Raw genomic sequence first — 18,154 nt, forward strand, 5'->3', positions numbered from 1 at the left:
TGAAATGATTTGGTTCTCATCTTAGTATCATAAGACTTTGAATTACCATATCTGTATTACCATTTTAGGAATCCCCAAGTGAACACTTATATTATATAAGCACCAATACGACTCATCGTAGGCCAACATTTAAATTAATCATAGTAACTATGATTGTGTTTCCTGTAATATAGACTGTAAAACTGGTTTTCAGATTCATGCAACTGAGATTTTATTTTGTGATTCATATTCTTCATTACATTGTTTATATTTGATTATTACATTACATGGTTTATTTCTCCTAATATCAATAATACAGTGAACTGCTAATTGAAATATATTGTTGTTATATGTGATTTTCTTTTCTTCTTAATTTGGGGCATACTGGTGTGTTTAAGCCTGTTGAATAATGTAGTGATGTCAGGTATGTTGCTCCCTGCTTGTAGGTGACATCAGTTGCAAGGGGATGACCGAGCGCATTCATAACATCAATCTCCACAACTTCAGCAATTCTGTACTTGAGACCCTCAATGAGCAACGCAACCGTGGGCACTTCTGTGACGTGACTGTTCGGATCCATGGAAGTATGCTGCGAGCTCACCGGTGCGTGCTGGCCGCTGGAAGCCCCTTCTTTCAGGACAAGCTGCTCTTGGGCTACAGTGACATTGAGATCCCTTCTGTGGTCTCGGTGCAATCCATCCAAAAGCTGATTGACTTTATGTACAGTGGGATTCTGCGGGTATCTCAATCAGAGGCCCTGCAGATCCTTACTGCTGCCAGCATCCTACAGATCAAGACCGTCATCGATGAGTGTACCCGCATTGTGTCCCAGAATGTGGGCCTCGCCGGGCCAGGGGGGTTTCCTGTCATGCCAGGAGACTCTGGTCAGGATACACCCCGAGGCACGCCAGAGTCTGGCACCTCTGGGCCCAGCAGTGACGCAGAGTCAGGTTATATGCAAGTAACATCACAGCAAAGCATGGATCGTACATACACATCACTGTACACCTACCCTAGCCTGTCTCTGCAGAACGGCACCCGCGAGCGCCCCCTTTACATTAACCCGTCAAACTACGATTCAACTCTCAGCAATCAGAAGGACCAGCAGTCTCAAGATCCGCCCTGGATGAACCGCATCCAGGAGAGGTCGCAGCAGGTCGATCGCTTCATCTCCACAGAGTCCACTCACTGCCGCAAGCAACCCCGACCGGTACGCATACAAACAGGAGGGATGCACATAAAGCAGGAGGCCGAAGACGAGTACAGCTGCTATGATAATTTCGGGGATTGCCAAGACGACACTGACCACACAGAGGGTGTAGAGAGTGAATCCAAGGTTGAAAGTTTTGACTCAGGGGTGAGCTCCTCCATCAGTACTGAGCCAGATGCTATGGAGCAGCAGCCGTACCTGAAGGGCTTTAGCCGAGATGGGAGCGGGGACGGGCATCATGCTGAAGGAGCTCCAGTACAGATAGAGGTCAATGACTCGTCCCCAGAGCAAGTGCATGAGACGGAGGACGGGGACACATCCCACAGCACTAGTGACAGTAGCATGATGCAGCCCCTGCCAAACTCAGTCATGTCCCTGCCGAGTGCCCCGCACTACATGCGCCAGGCAGAATCACACACCAGCAATCTGAGGATGCCGCTCACCGTGACCAGCAATTCCCAAGTGATGGGCACCGCTGGAAGCACCTTCCTGCCCACACTCTTTCCTACACAGCCGGCGAGAGACAACAAGCCTTTCCTTTACCTTCCTGGCCAGCAGCCACAGTTTGTGGCAGTGCCGCCCCCTGCAATGCCATCATTCCCAAACCCCATGTCGGTACAGCAAGCGCCAGCTCAACAGCAACAGGCTCCAGGAGGAATTGGTCCGGGGGAAAAGAAGCCCTATGAATGCACTCTCTGCAGTAAAACCTTTACTGCAAAACAGAACTACGTCAAACACATGTTTGTCCATACTGGTGAGTCAAAATGTCTTGTATGTAGGTCAGACTGTTTTTTGTGTAGCAAACTCAGTTAAATGATCGTGTTATCCATTGTTAACGTAGATAGTAACTGTAATTTAAGTGACTGTAGTACCTCAGAAATATGTTTTGTTAGGTCGGTAACATATCAAACTGATTATTTGAATCATGGTATGAAAGCTTTAAAAAAAAAGTGTGACGTGAATAGTCCATAACACGTTTAACGTTGGTTCCTTATCATAACACAGAAACAATATAAGAAAAAAGAGATAATAATTTCCATTAATACTTTTATTGCAGGGACAACATACCGCATACTCTATATATATATATATATATATATATATATATATATATATATATATATATATATATATACATACACATACCCAAGGTTTGAGGTTGCCATGTGTTCACACTGAGAAAGTGACAAAACGTCTACACATTGATGTGAAACTTCGGTTGTAACTGTGTTTCTCTCTGAATAGTGTTTTCCGCAACACTGTGCTCTGTCGTTAATGGAATCAATAGGGAAACTAAATTTAACTGACGAGCAAGAGCTTCTTAGAAATTCTTTTTGTGCAATTTCTTTGTGCAGTTTAATTTGCAGTAGATTTCGTAAGTTCAATTGATGCCCATCTTAGTTCTTCTCTTCTAGTACAAAAAATTGGATGAATGAAATGAAATTGAAATGAAATTGATAAAAAGAACATATAGTATATTGTTTTGTTGAGTATGTGAGCCATGTTTTTGTACTGGCAAAGTAAAGCCTCAAAAAGTCTGCATTCTTCAGGTCACAGCCATCCAGTATCTCCATCACGTGACTCACAATGCCAGTAAATTGCTCGTGCTGCACATCGTGACACTTGTGCACTGCTTCCATCCAGCACTGACAGCCTTATTAATCATAAACTGAAGAAATTATCATCACAGAAAGAAAGAATTGGATATCGTGTAATTAGATGATCTCATAAAAATTGCCTACTCAAATGGCCATTATTATTCATCAGAATCCATGGCTTTGCCTGAGCCACCTCTTATATGAAGGCTATGTAAAACAATTTTTTTCTCTCCTTTCATTCGCACAGTTGTGTGGAGCATGACGTTGTTGAAAAGGAAAAGTCACTGATTGATGTCTCCTACAGACTAGATCTGATGTCCCTGAGAACCCAGTGGCAGATTAGCTTTGCCGAATCTTGCGAAAAGAGTTATTCCAAAAGGATATCAGTATGATTAAGCATACTATTTCATTGCCATTCCTCAAAGATTACCACGCATGTAATATATATTCAACATGAATTGTTTTTATTTGGGTAAAAACAATTCACAGGGTACCTCAGTCCAGACGCAACACTCATTACAAAGGAATACAAATTCCTAAATATGGTTTTGTGCAATATAATGTGTGCAACAATCAATGTGTATGTAAGTTTATAGTCAGAGAATTGATCGGAAAAATATTTTAATAGTTGAATAATCGCTTTAGTCATTTTATGAGCATTAATGACAAACATTTGATTTTTCCAGCTTCACAAATGGGAGAATTTGAAGCAATTCTTTGTTTGGGTTTTGGCCTGACAGAACAAGATATTTGAAGGCATCACCTTGGGCTGTGGACAGACTCTATTCACTATTATCTAAAAATAAATAAATTCATTAATTGATGAAATAAACCATACTGATAAATAATCATTAGTTGCAGTGCCATCAATTATGATACACACCCAAAAAGCTTACAGTCAAATGACACACTCGTACTACTGCACTACACACGTGCAGGAGAGGGCATGTGTCTGTAATCAGTGGGGGACGAGCTTTATAACTACACCAGTCTTGTGAGCATGCTGCCCTGTATAAGAGTAAGACAATAAATAAACCTGTTGTATATGTGTGAGTCCCCAATGCGACTGATCTGTAACTGACCCTGAAAATTCCCTCAGAGCAGGTCAGGCCAAAAAAACACACAAAAAAACACAAAACCGAATGATTGTATTTCATTAAATCAAAGCAGGTAGCTACACGTTAATTCACTCAGTGCAGCGGCAAACTTCATTAACTTGCAAGACACAACTTGCTCATTTTGCAGTGTTATCAGTCTCTTCCTCTACTTGTTGATTTTACATAATTATCAGTATGTTAATATTTTACAGCCCATAATGTCAGCTGAGACAATTATGTAAAATGAGATTAAGTCTTAACAAACTCGAAAATCCAACCAAATAGATGCAGGAAGCATTTGATCCACGATCATATGGGAATTAACAATATTGTGTTTGTGACACCTACTTTATTCGTGTCTGTGAAGTTATTACAGCTGTCTCATAAAATATCTGCATATCTCCATTTTTCATATCAAAAATTTCAGTGAAATGCCTAATCAAGGTGACTTTTTAAACCAATAGCACTGAATCAGCCTTGGATGAAGAAATGGAAATAAAGTGAGAAGATAAAGATTCATAACAATGATTTTTGTTTTCCCGTGAACGGTGATGAATATGGCACATTTTTCCTAAAACTCAAGCATTACTCCACCGCACAGTAATAGTGCTTGTAGAAACCCTGTTGACTTACATGTACACCCTGTAAAAATTCTATAATTAAGATGTTCAGAAATGAGTTTCCAAAAATAGCAAATGAATGTTAACAGCTTCTGAGGGCTTTTTTGGGGGATATAGTTAAAACTAATCCTCAAATTTTGTCTCTTCTGTTTTTTTTCTCCAGGTGAGAAGCCTCATCAGTGCAGCATCTGCTGGCGCTCATTCTCCCTGAAGGATTACTTAATCAAACACATGGTGACACACACGGGGGTGCGGGCCTACCAGTGCAGCATCTGCAACAAGCGCTTCACCCAGAAGAGCTCTCTCAATGTCCACATGCGGCTGCACCGGGGGGAGAAATCCTACGAGTGCTACATCTGCAAGAAGAAGTTCTCACACAAGACCCTGCTGGAGAGGCACATGGCCCTGCACAGCACAGGCAGCGCCATCACAGGGCTGTCGGGGAGCGCACCGACCCCGGGCCCCGTCTCCATCCCCATCCCCATGCCGATGGCTGTCCCTGAGCCTGGACCTGGAGTGGTGGCCCTCGCCATGCCGGTGAGTGGAGGTGCTGGAGTAGGGGCTGGGGTTGGAACAGGAGTGGGTGTAGCTGCAGAAGCGAGCTGCCAAGAAGGGACCACCTACGTGTGCTCCGTCTGCCCTGCCAAGTTCGACCAAATGGAGCACTTCAATGACCACATGCGAATGCATGTCTCCGATGGATAAGTACAAATAAATAAACTTCTTTCAAAAAGAATGACAAATAAAATGGCACTAGATTTTCCTTTTCTTATTTTGAGGTATGAAGAGTAATGAGTATAGACACTGGCACATTAAGTTTCCCAAAAAAAAAAAAAAGATTTTTTTTTTTTTCTGTTATTCTAAAAGAAAAAAAAAGATGGTGGCCTTAAGGCTTAGTAGTTTGATATTGATCTACTGGATGGATCCTAACTACAGGCCTCTAAATGTATGCTTTCCTAAAATATTGATTTATGTGTTGAACACTACCGAAAGGCCTACGAAAGAAACACATACACACAAACACACCTTTAGTGTAGATATGTCTGTGTGAATAAACACGTGCATTTATGTTTGTGTATTTGCATGTGTGTGTCTGTGTGTGTGTGTGTGTGTGTGTGTGTGTGTGTGTGTGTGTGTGTGTGTGTGTGTGTGTGTGTGTGTGTGTGTGTGTGTGTGTGTGTGTGTGTGTGTACATTGCCGTGAAAACATCATGGCGGTTGTGAACCCATACTGACCAGTTTGGAAACTAAAGATGTCCAAGCTTACTGTGGTATAATTTACAACAACAATAACAAAAAAAAATTATCTGGGGTTGGGCTAAATATTCCCTCTAAGAATACTGATGGTCACAAGATTGCCTTCTTATGTAAAATAAAAAAAGGAGAGTAGTTAATTTGACAATGGGTTTTATTTATTCCTATGGTATTAAGGGATTATAATGCAGCTGTTGTCAAGGTACCAGTTTCAATCATTTTACTGAAATGTAACAACTCGCTGTCGATGGCGACAGAAAAAAATATTTCTCATGTTTTGTAATTTGTTGTCCATGCATTTTGATGGTTTACTAAATTAAGGTCTGTTGATGAGCAAAAATATGTTTCTTTTTTTTCTGAAGTTTGGAGTTTAACTCATTTGCATACACTGCCACTAATATAATATTAAAAGACTGTTAAGGCTAGTAGACCTCTTCCATTTCAAAACAAAAGAAAAAAAGAAAGATTCTTTTGCTGGCGTTGTTTTTCTTTTTTTAGCCTTTCACATTCAAAGTTATGGCAGGTTGGAATATGCGACTAAACTCTCTCCTTCATAATTGCTGCTCCTCAACTTGCACCTGACTCTTATGGGATGTAGATTGGAAAAAAGAAAAAGATTTATTACTTAAACTAGTGTTGTACTTGAGAAGCCTACATGGTTTTAATTTGATAATCGAATTATAATCCTGGGGGTTAAGGCAAGTTGTTGATTGGAACAGTGTTAAAGAGGGGGGAATTTAATTTGAGTCCCATTTGAATTGGAAATAAATGCCCTTGTGTACACTGCTCTTTACCATTGCAAGGCTATTTCAGCAGGTGGGAGCTAAATGCATTGTTCATTATGCGCCAGCTCTCCCTGGAGGCTCAAATGGCATGGCAAGGAAATACAGTATCAAAGCAAAACAAGCAGCTCCGTTGATTGATCTGACACCGTTGCATGATATACTGCAAGTCGCAGGTGGATTTTCTAGACAATAGCATACATTCCTGATTTTTCTAAAGCGTAGACACAACATGTACAGAAGAGATTCGGAGGTAGTGTGCACAAGTTTGTCACCCATGCATCACATCACTGAAGGCTCATTTCTGATATTTGAATCGTTTTGTATTGCTTTGTATCCAAATTAGGACACACACACACACACACACACACACACACACACACACACACACACAACTGCCTGCAACTGCAATCTGAGGGATTTCGTAGTTGCATTGTTAAAAAGAATAACTAACTGCATACACTGGTCTTAAAAAGACCCGCTGTAGATTCAAAACAAAAAAAACAACAAAGTGCTAGTTTGCACATTTTCTTAAAATGCCTGTGCTTAATATTTAATCATTTTCCTTAGATGAACTTTTCTTTTTTTCAATTTCAAAGGAAAAAACAAAACAACATTTTTTAAAAATCTTGATAAGTGGACTGCATTATTTTCTTGCATATATGTTGCACTGCTTAAACCAATAAGTGCACTACTGTTAACAGATATATTATAGTTTTAGAAAAGATTTTTTTAAAATCTAACATTTGGTTGTAGAGTTCACATGTAGTAGAATAGCTTTGTTTCAATTTATTCATTAAGTAATTCAGCGGTTCTTGGCTTTTGTTATTCGCTTGCAGTTACCTACAGTTTCAATATACTCGTGCCGTGTTAATGCAAGCATTTGTTTTAATTTAAATCTGTACCATAATATGTGCTCATCTATGTTTTAACCTTTGAACTCATTCTTTTATGGAGGCCGTTCCCTATAACAGCTGATTCAGTTGCATTTCTTTAGACACACAACAGAATTTTCCTGTGGGAACATCCAAGCCAAACAACATTGACAGGAAAACAACAGTAATAATAAACACAGCTCCCGTCCAACTCCGTTGGCGGAGGTAATAATAGCAACTATTATGATATTATTGATGATAATACATTTATAATGTGTGTGTGTGTGTAACATAAACGATATGTGTGTCCTAGAACAACTTTCTGTGGGTTTAAAGGTGCGCGGAGGTGATGGAATGCAGCTTCTTTGATATCTGTCTGTCACTTGTACACAGTCGTGTCCCTTACTTAGTGTCCGTATGTCAGTGAGTGTCTGTGTGTGTGGTATTTAGCCTAATCAAACTGTTGATAAGTGGAATATCTGAACTGTAGGGCTTCCTTTGCAATATGCAGCGCAGGTACTATGAGACGCAGCTCTCCAAAACCTTTTTTGGGCTAATACAGGCACCCGTAACATTTGTCCTGAGATTCTACTAAAGCTGAGGTCACGTAATGTTGACCTCGTTGTTGGGAGAGGTTATGTCAAGCGTTTATGATGCTAAATCTCACACGATTGCTACTAGATTTCTGATCCCTGTGTCGTACAGTTTGAAGTAAAGTCAAGTGATGAACCAGGAGAGAATCCCCTTGGCTCAAACCCCCCCCCCCCCCCCTCCCCCGAAAAAAATTAAAAATAAATAAATAAATAAATTATTGACCGTGAATGGGAAACACACTGAAAAAGCATGAGCTTGGTCCTCAGTAAAAGTAGCACATTATGAAACGTTTGATTGGGCCCGTCTCTTATGGTGTGCATATAAGCCGAAACTGTATGGTTCCTGTTTGTAGCTGTTGTTGCCAGGATGGCAATATTGCTGCATGCTAGTGCTATATTTGTCTCTACACAGCACGTGGAGGGTAATCTCATGCCTTAACAGACAATGCACTAAATAGAATATGTAAGCAACTGCCGACATCTCTTTCCAACAGTATTGCCACATGTATGGCACACAGCTCATGATGTTGGTGTTTGTCGTACCAAGTTTAAACACTGCCAAACTAACATCATCACTTCTTCGGACGCAGCGGCAGACACATTAGTTGAATTGTTTCCGTGTAATGTATGTAATCTAGCATTCCTTCATGGCACCGGAATTTTACATATTTTTGTGTAAACACATATATCAAATGCACTATTGACTGTAGCTAGATGAGTACAACCAGCTTTGTGGTATCATTGGTCTAAATAGTAGGTTAAGTAGCTCGATGTTGGTTTTTTGAAAATATTTGATTTCAGAATTACACTATCAATTGTTTCCCTATCTTTTTTTTTTTTTCTCCTTCTCCCTTTTTGGAATAACGAAAAGTAGCCAATCTCAACGTTATCTGGATGAGGGCTATTAACTTGTCCCGTCGTCAGTTGACTTCTTGTATCATAAGGTGTTTGAGAGCAGACAAGGCTCGGAAGGGGAAGTTCCTTCTCTCCAGTGTGTCATAACGTGCTATAGCATACCCAGGCTTCCTTCCCTCCCCATGTTGCATTTACATCACATGCCCTTCACTGTCCATAGTTATATATTGCTTATACTGCTTCAGCTACTTGTGGTGGTGCTTAATTCTCTTTTCTCAGTGTTGCAGAAAGTCAGTTACGAATTGTTAAAAAGTTGCAACATTATCCAGAAAATAAGTCCTTATCTCAATCGTGCTTCTTCTAGTTGTTAGTTTAGAGGAAAAAAAACAATAAGCCTAGACTTTATGTTTGCAGAGTGTGCGCATACTTTCCAGAACAAAACATGTTGAAACGTAGAAAATAGCCTTGAGCCTGCAGCTGTTTGTACTGTGTTTCAAATATATTACTGTTCATGTTTTGTTTATCTTAGTGTAGAGACATAGGGTCTACAGTACATTGTTGTTCTTCTTGCAGTATGTTTAATTCATCGTTATACTCCTTTTTTATTTCAGACTTCCTCTTGCTTTTTTCTGGTGATCATAGTGGTGTTTATACATGCATAGCTTCACGATGGATAAAGGTTAGTCAGTTATTGAGTCATATTTCACAGTGTACTATATATATATATATATATATATATACATATACATACATGCATATATACTTTGCATTGAGATGAAAACAAGGAAATGGAAGATAGTAATGGTGAGGGTCATGTTGAGTAAGGAACAGGTTCATTTTATTCTGATAAGCATGTGTCTGTCTTCCTGTTTGTCTTTCAGTCTGTCTCCACACATTTTAAGTCTGATTTCTTTTTCTTTTTTGAAGCATGAACTCAGTTATACGTACAATACAGAAAACACATGAAACCAGTCAGATAATACTTTACTGCATTTTTTTTGTCCTTCTACAGTACACAAAAGAGTGAAATAGATAACGTCTTACAAATATACAATATATATATTTAAATATCACCAACTCCACACAGATAATAAATGCATTTTCAGATAGTTTGATAAAGACATAATTGCAGCGAGAGTATACAGTACCTTGTGGGATATAGGGAATATGCCTATCAAGTGCCTATCAGTACATACAGCAACTATACAGAATATTCATAGTTTTTCTCTCCTACATTGCACATATACAGTATATACACAATGGTCTATGAAAAATATACTATTTATACTATTACTGCTAAAACCTGGTGATTGTGAGTGCATCCTAAGAGAACCCTTTAAAATACCAGAAATGCTCTATACAGTACATATACAGTAAAGGCTACATCTGCAAGCTTTATTTTTTAACCTTACATTTATACAGTTTGGAGGATTCAAAGATATAAAATGCAATCACATTTTAATGTTTAATTAAACCAAAATAAATGAAATATACATTTAGTAGGATTATATGGTGATGTGCTAATTAAACCTGAACTCTTGAAATTGAATGACCCTTTTTCTTTCTTTCACGTTGCTGTCGCTCTCATTGATATTAAGCATTTTTAATTTCCATTTTTTTGCCATTTGCAAACAAGCCATATGCTGTACTGTACCTTAATGTACTATATGTTTTTTGGGGGGAATAGGCAGTGGCACTTTGTGAACAGCAGAGGGAGCCACTCGTGAACTGGAAGAGGTCACGTTCACACACCGCCTGTTACAACTAACAAATATCCACATCGAATCTTTGCATGTTTTTGAATCATGTTGTGGTAAAACGCTGCCATCCTTCGGATTGTAATTAAATCCATACACATGGCAGCGGTTTGATGGCTTGTTTCAAAGTACACCACGTGTCCTTTGACCTTGATGACGTGCCCTTCCACATGCGAGCCGCTGCCCGACTTCCCCTCAGCGATCATTAAAGATTTATCTTATCTGACAGCCTTGTTGTTTACGTACAGCTTGGAATTGTAAAGGACAAGCAACGGGGGTGAAAAAAAAAGAGACTGGTCATTAAAACGTTAGACTAGATTTTTTATAACCACTACTTGGAGGCAAAAGGAGTTTACAAATTAAAAGTTCTGGCTACAGATGAACACACGCACGCCGAAATTCAGAGGTATTTCAAGTGGTCTGTTTAACAACATGCAAACAAAACTGAAAGGAAATGTGGTAGAAGAAAAAACCCAAACCAAGTTTCAGGGCTGAGTGGCTGCTAGATAAAGGATTTTGAGATGGCTTATTATTCTGTCCCCTGTGGACTAATTACCAGTTTTCTCTCTAACCTTCTCCAGCCTAGTTACCGTGCCAAATTAAGGGAAAAAAAGACCACTTTTTTAAATTATAACACCATTGTTCAATTGGATGTGAGAGCCAAGCAGGAAAAGGGGAAAAGGACAAAAAAATATATCTGAAGAACTTTAAATAAACATAATTTATCATAATGAAAGAAAGTGATTGCTTTTATTTTTAATCTTTAAATCCTCCGTGATAAATAGCCTAGTGTTCAAGTAAATAGGAGAAAAGAGCTATGATTAACAAATACATATTTCAATGGCTTAGTTTCATAGACATATAATGTTCAAATGAAGCATGGATAATGTAGGCAATGTGATATAGCTAGTCCCTGTCATCCAACTGTCACACACACGCAAACAAAACAAAAAAAAAAACAACTCTTCATCTCTTCAGATTTAACAGATTCTCTTTTTCATTTTTGAGCTTCACACACACACATGCAGTGAAGCAGCTGTTCAGATTTTAAAGTACGACACCACTAAACTAAGCTACAACAACATGTAGATTATATTCACTATGATGCTTTTCTCCGAACATGCAGTTATTACACTACCCTGATGCAGTTTTCAATAAAACATCATCATCATCATCATCATCATCAGGTATCTATCAGTCCAAATGAAGCATGCAGTCCTGTCTACACAGCTTTTTTCTGTAGGGGAGTACTTGGTTTTTGACGGAGCACAATCTATATTTTGAGTGTTTCTCAATTACAGTGGTCCGGTATCTTTTTTCCATTTTTTCTTTTTCTTAAGCCTCTAAAGACGAAACATTGATCCTCTTTTGTTCCCTCTTGCTGTAGTCGTTTTGGCTTGATGAGGCGGTTAGCTTTTAAGTGTGCAGCAGCAGAACAACAAAAAAAACATGCATTCCTGTTGAAGTCCAGAGCATTCCAACTCCCAGTCTGGCACTCATTTTCCACAGTTAACTAGACGAATATTAAAAATAAATAAAGGATTCCCAGCGCTTGGTCGTTTCACAGATGTGTTGGATATTGGATCATCCAGTAGCAAACATCGCGCATCACATTTAATTTTAGGAATATTTATATTTCCCTCAAATAGATCTGTGTTTTTAAAAAAAAAAAATTTTTTAAACCTCATCTCTAGTTAAATTTTGCCACAAGATTACAAGCTTGGAGTCCAGTTTATACTTGTGTGGACTGGTTTTAAATACAACGTGCACTATGCTATTATTGATTTTCTGTGTAGGTCTCTCCCTTTTTTCATGCAGAGACAGAAAACACAAAAACAGCAAAAAGAGAAGAGGCTCCTCTTCACCGCGGAGACACGGAGACTCAGACTAGAAATCTTAGCACTGTTCCTGAAGGGGCCGGTGGTGTTAATTGTAAAACGGGGGCCATGCTTGTCATTAGGAGTCAAATGAGGAAAAAAAACAACTTTGCTAGACAGCGTTTGTTTTGAGGAAACCAAAGAAGGGTTAATATAATTTAATTTCTATGGAGAAACTAACATTTCTTTTCTATGTTTGCGGGGGCTCCGATGATCGGGCTCGGTTGCCACAGTCGTTTTGTGTTCCTCTTTGTGTTTCTTCTCGTGGCAGGGTGCTGCTGAAAATGCATCTGTGTTTTGTCACTTGATCGGTTGTTTATAGTTTTGTGGTTGTGTTAATTTGCCTATTGTAGACCAAAATAGTTTTTTTATTATAAGAAATGCAACAAAACATAAAAATGAATCTGACACAGTAGCCGTGATGTAAACTCTCGCATGTTGAAACATGTACACGATTGTAAATGTTGCATCGTTGCTGGGACGAAACATAATAACACTTCGTTATCATTGGTTATGTCTTCTATACACACACTTAGCAAATGAGTGTAGATCTGTTCACCTTCACATTGGATTATATCTAAATAGTTTGTCTGACCCTTTTTTTGTTGTTGTTGTTGTTGTTTTCTTCGAATATTGGCACTGTCTAATATTTCAAGGCTGTCCCTAAAATACTAATCTGACCTTGTGACTTAGAGCATATTTAGCCATTTATACTTGAGATGGACCAAGATGTTAAGTTTGCACATATTTGTAGGTTGTTTGTTAAGCCAAAAACAAGGAAAGAGAATAATAATAATAATAATGCAAAACTTTCAGTCTCAACAATTCAAGTCCAATCCAGCTAAGGTGCTTACAATCTCTGAGCAAATATTAGCCTTTCATGTTCACAGAAAAAAAAAAAAGCATCCCAGTCAGTCATCACTACACAACAAAAAAATTAAATGAAACCAAACTGTAACACGGATTCAAACATCACAATGTGGCCCAAATACTTATGGGAGTGATGATCTATTTTTGTAATAATAACAACACATCATCTGTAAGCAGAACGTAAACCGTTTCGCAAAATCTGACAACATTGTATTGCTGTAAGGTCTAATTCGAGGTGAATCTGCTGTATATTTTTCATCCTGTGTTTAAAATAGGAAATACGATTACTGTAATTCCGGCGGTGTTTTTACACAAAGACAGAATTGTTCCAATATAGACATTTCATAATCCAGAATTACACATGCCCTTATATAAAGGATTTTTATTTCTCATTATGGCTTTCAGGCTTTTTGCTGCCATATCTTGTATTTAGATGCTTTTGTAAACATGCACTTGAGTTGAACTATGAGATGTGCTTATAAATATGTGTATATTTTGTTAGGCTCTTTTTTTTGGCCTACATTAGCTTGATATTTTATTATTTCCCTACAAATTCTTCTCCTATATAGTTATGAACTTGGCAGAAGTGGAGCTGTTGTAGTAAAGGTAGTTAACATCACAACTAAGCAACCCTGAAATATATGCTGCAGTAATGTGTTTTCAGTTTGTTTTTGATAATTTATGCTCCAAGTGGGTTTATATTTTATTATTATTATTATCATTATTATTATAATTGTAATGAAACAAGCTTGTTTGAAATGTATTGACTGCTGTTTTGAAATAGGGGATAGAGTTGTTGTTCTTTTTCTTAATGTATGTGCAAGAGCATTTTTATAATATGATTTGTCAAACACTGGACTGGAGCAAGTTTTCCAACATTTCCAAGTTGAGAGATGTATTTGACAGACATAACTGCACAGACGACAGCGGTTAGCACAGATGTGAGCTGACAGACACAGCACGTCCTCCCAGCTGTACAGGGGCGGTGACTAACATGGCCGCCGCCATCCTCCCATTCAAAACAGGAGTCGTTTAGATGTAAGAAGTTTAGACATTTCCTTTGTGCTGGTTAATTGCATTCATTGTGTGATGGGTTACATATAATAGAAATGATTTATCAGGGTGCTCCTGCCAAATTGTTGCACGTCAGTCGACATTTGTTTTCATTTTTTGGGGCGAAGAATGCGTGCTCTCTGGCATATTCAGAAAGAAAGAAAAAAATTGTAAAGGGACGCGGCATGAGAACAATCCAGTTCTCAAGTTCACCTGTATGTTCTTCCTATGGTAGAGCAGATATGACTCATTACACCAACCACCACTTCTCAAACCAGAAAAGAGATTTGCACTAGACTTATTTTGGTCTTCTATCAAAAGCAATATAATTCACTCAACACATTTTTGAACCATAGTATCTGACGTTTGTCTGCCCACAGTTGGAATGCTGAGTAAATGGTGATATTTGGCAAGTTGTGATTTGTGTTTGTGTTCAAAGGTACAGAATTGGTCACCTTTTTTTAATTTTTTATATGCGCACGACATCCACGTTGTTGTCCGTAGCAAGCTTTTCTTATTTCACCCAGCAGTACCCTGAGTATTAGTGTCCACATTTGAGCGGCATTAAAACTGTTGTTTCCTCCTGTGATTGTTTTGGACAAATCAAGCAGCACGTACAGATCTGAAGTTAGGAACGGGATTATGAGGGAAGGATTCATTTCCCATGAGTCAACTGTCGATCGTCTCCATCACACACAGCCGACCGCACATTCAAAGATTAACACAAATACCAAAAGACAAACCCAGCTGTCCACGGTCGTGCATGCCATCCCATTAAAAACAGTTATGAGTGCTTTTTTCTCCGGGATGTCACAAATAACAAAAATGCTTTAAAGTGAAACAATGTCGAGAAAAAAAAATCCAAATGCACCTTTTTGTCATTCAATCATAGCATCATTGGCAACGTATGTCGAGAACCTGTGTCCACCAAAATGTATCATACGTCATCCTTTTTCACCGGGGTCGCGCGCAACAGCATTGATTACCGACTGCGACGTTGTTATTCTGTTGATGGGTAAATGTAAATTTTTCAATAATTCACAAACAGCAAAATTTCACCATTTTATCTGGATGTAGTGGCTTTCCTGTTTTTCACCGCTTTGTGGTGTTGTTGAAAGATGTTGCGGTTTGTCTAAATATGTTGCGTGTTAGAGGAAGCATAAGTATGTGCCTTCTTGTAATCTCCTTGGTGAGCTTGTTATTATTGAGAAGCTGAAGCCAGCCAATTGTGTTTGCACTAAAACCAAATTGCTTTTGTGATGTAGACTATTTAAGCAAGCTTGTTGCGTCACTTTAACCGTACAGTATGCATGAGGGTGAAATTGGTAAGTCTAGGGCTAGAGCTCTCATCTGTTGACCTGTAAACCAGTGCAGCTTAGAGGATCTTGTGAATATATCTTGGCTTAGTTTCGCATTCAGTTTTCTATTCCATCTCCTTACTCATCAAGTTTGTCACAATTTCAACAGTTAAAAAAAGAAAAGAAAAATAGAAAAAAAAAATCAAATAACACATCCATGAATACAATACAATACAGCTTTTACTTTCACATGCCACAGTTAGAGAGTTACACAACTGCAGTAGAGATATCCATTTCTCTGAATCCATGGGAATGCATGAGTATAAGAGGTCGCCTCAAGACTATTGGTCAAATTAATTTAGGTTGTTTTTTTGAAAATTTGTATTAATTACATATTTTGTTGACATCTAAGAAAGGCCTACGTGCTTTGAGTCTTACAATTGCACCTTAATCATGTCAGTCCATGGGGGGAAAAAAAAGGCTGGCAACGTAATATCTCTGATTTAGCACCTTACTACACAGCATGTTTTCACTTTATGCCAGTTTAACTATTCTTCCATATGTATGATTTCAGAAATAAATCTCATATTTTGTGAAATTGTTTCATGGGATGTGCCAAAGTTTGGAGGCGATCTCCCACGTGTTTATGCTTATCATTTTCTTTTCCTCCTTCAGTTATAGCAATGGTATGTTTCCTATAACAGTGTGTGGAATCAATTTATCTCAGCAAACAGTATCATTACTTGCCATTTTACAATAAGCCCTGTATTTCACATATATTTACCAGTGATGTGTATTTGTTATTATAAAGAAAATAGCCGTAAAAGCTTCATTATGTTACATAATATTGTGACTTTTTTCGAAAAACTGTGAAGACTTATCTTGCATATACTTTATACAGAAGTATTAAGCCTTAATACAAAAGACTAAAAAAAGTGTGGAAGAATAAACTGATTGTTGCTAAGTAAGGATGATTTTTGTAAATGTTACCAGCACTTTTTTTGTAATTTTCACTCTCTGAGGTATTGTACAAGTTCAAGCTGTTTGTGAAGTTTGATTATGAAGGAATAAAAACTAGTACTTTCCTGTACTTCACAGAAAGTCTTGTTGCTGTTTTATTTCCCTGTTCGTTGTCTTGACACTCTAGTGGATTTATTCATGAAAAAACAAAAAAAAATACAGCAAATACACAAAAAACATTTTGCCTCAAAAAGGGGAAAACATTTTTGCAACGAGGTTTCCCCACATGACCCTTCTCATGACTGCATTTCCAAGAAAAAGAATCCATGAAACCACATGGACAGATAAGCTGTATTTAATAAAATTTAGCCTATAAATAAAAATGATACGTTTGTGTTGTGAGACGAGATCCTGAACATCAGGATGAATTCTATCTCAAAATGAATTTAGAACATTAAATAACCTTGAATACAATTAAATTAATAGGCAAAGTTCAATGTCAACGAGACTTGCTGTCGTCAGTATTGAATTTAATTATTTTATATGAAATAAAGTTATGTAAATGTAACAGCTATGGCTCCTCATTTAGGCTGTAATCTGTTAAACACATTAAAGAACAAAGATTGTGCTCTTTATTGTTACCTAGTTTAAAGCTGGATTCAGGCTGCAGAAACATAATGGTTTAAGAGATTTATTTGGTGGATGAATTAAAAGTATTTTCTGAAAGCTTATCTGAGGAAAATGGTCGCTTCACCCTGGCTTTGCTTTATATTTTCCGATTATTCACTTTTACACTGCACCATTTCATTTTTCATAGCTTTCAAGCTTATGCATTATGACTAAAACCACACTGTCAACACAAATGGTAAATACAGTGGCAGCTAATTTACTAAAACGATGTTATTAAAAAAGAAAGAAAAGGAATTACATATTTTTCATTCTACATAAATTCAATCAGTCTTTGTACCTGATCATAACTGATCTGTGCTCTTTGAGTAATGGACGAGACACACAAATAACCATTTTTATAAATCCATTTAATATACGCGGGACAAATTATATAAATGATTCTATAACCATTAATTTCCTATGCTGCTTAATGCTCCACTTTAACATCCAGACAGTGTCAATTTGTCCTTGATTCTTGTGCTGCACTCCTTTATTTTGTGATATACTATATACTTATGTACTATTATATAGTGTAGTGTAGTATAATATTGTGTTAGTGCTTTTTTACACAAGAGAAAGGGGTAAATGCAGCCGATAATATAAAATAGATACAACTACAGTACAATATTATGTATCAAAACGTCTTAACTTTAATTAAGCACTGATACATGCAGCAGTTATGAGTTATACATGTATTGTGTTGGAATGTTATATATATATGTTTATAAGGTTCAGTATAGAACAATTGGAACTCGCTCCCACTTGACAAGGAGATAAATCAGTTGTTTAAGCTTCTCTGAGCTTAATA

The 18,154-nt window shown here is 37.8% G+C and overlaps 1 protein-coding gene across 2 annotated transcripts in view; it reads left to right on the forward strand.

Moving 5' to 3' along the window:
• zbtb20 (zinc finger and BTB domain containing 20) overlaps positions 1-16,818 on the forward strand; it is a 33,561-nt gene extending 16,743 nt beyond the window's left edge. For both annotated transcript variants that reach the window (XM_035626183.2, XM_035626181.2), the window contains exons 3-4: positions 426-1,943; positions 4,668-16,818. In XM_035626183.2, the coding sequence (XP_035482076.1) occupies positions 446-1,943; positions 4,668-5,209 (2,040 nt within the window). In that variant the 5' untranslated portion in view covers positions 426-445 and the 3' untranslated portion in view covers positions 5,210-16,818. The remainder of the gene's footprint in view (positions 1-425; positions 1,944-4,667) is intronic.
• The last annotated feature ends 1,336 nt before the right edge of the window (positions 16,819-18,154 follow it).

Source organism: Scophthalmus maximus, chromosome 2 (assembly GCF_022379125.1).
Source record: "Scophthalmus maximus strain ysfricsl-2021 chromosome 2, ASM2237912v1, whole genome shotgun sequence".
Taxonomy (NCBI): Eukaryota; Metazoa; Chordata; class Actinopteri; order Pleuronectiformes; family Scophthalmidae; genus Scophthalmus; species Scophthalmus maximus.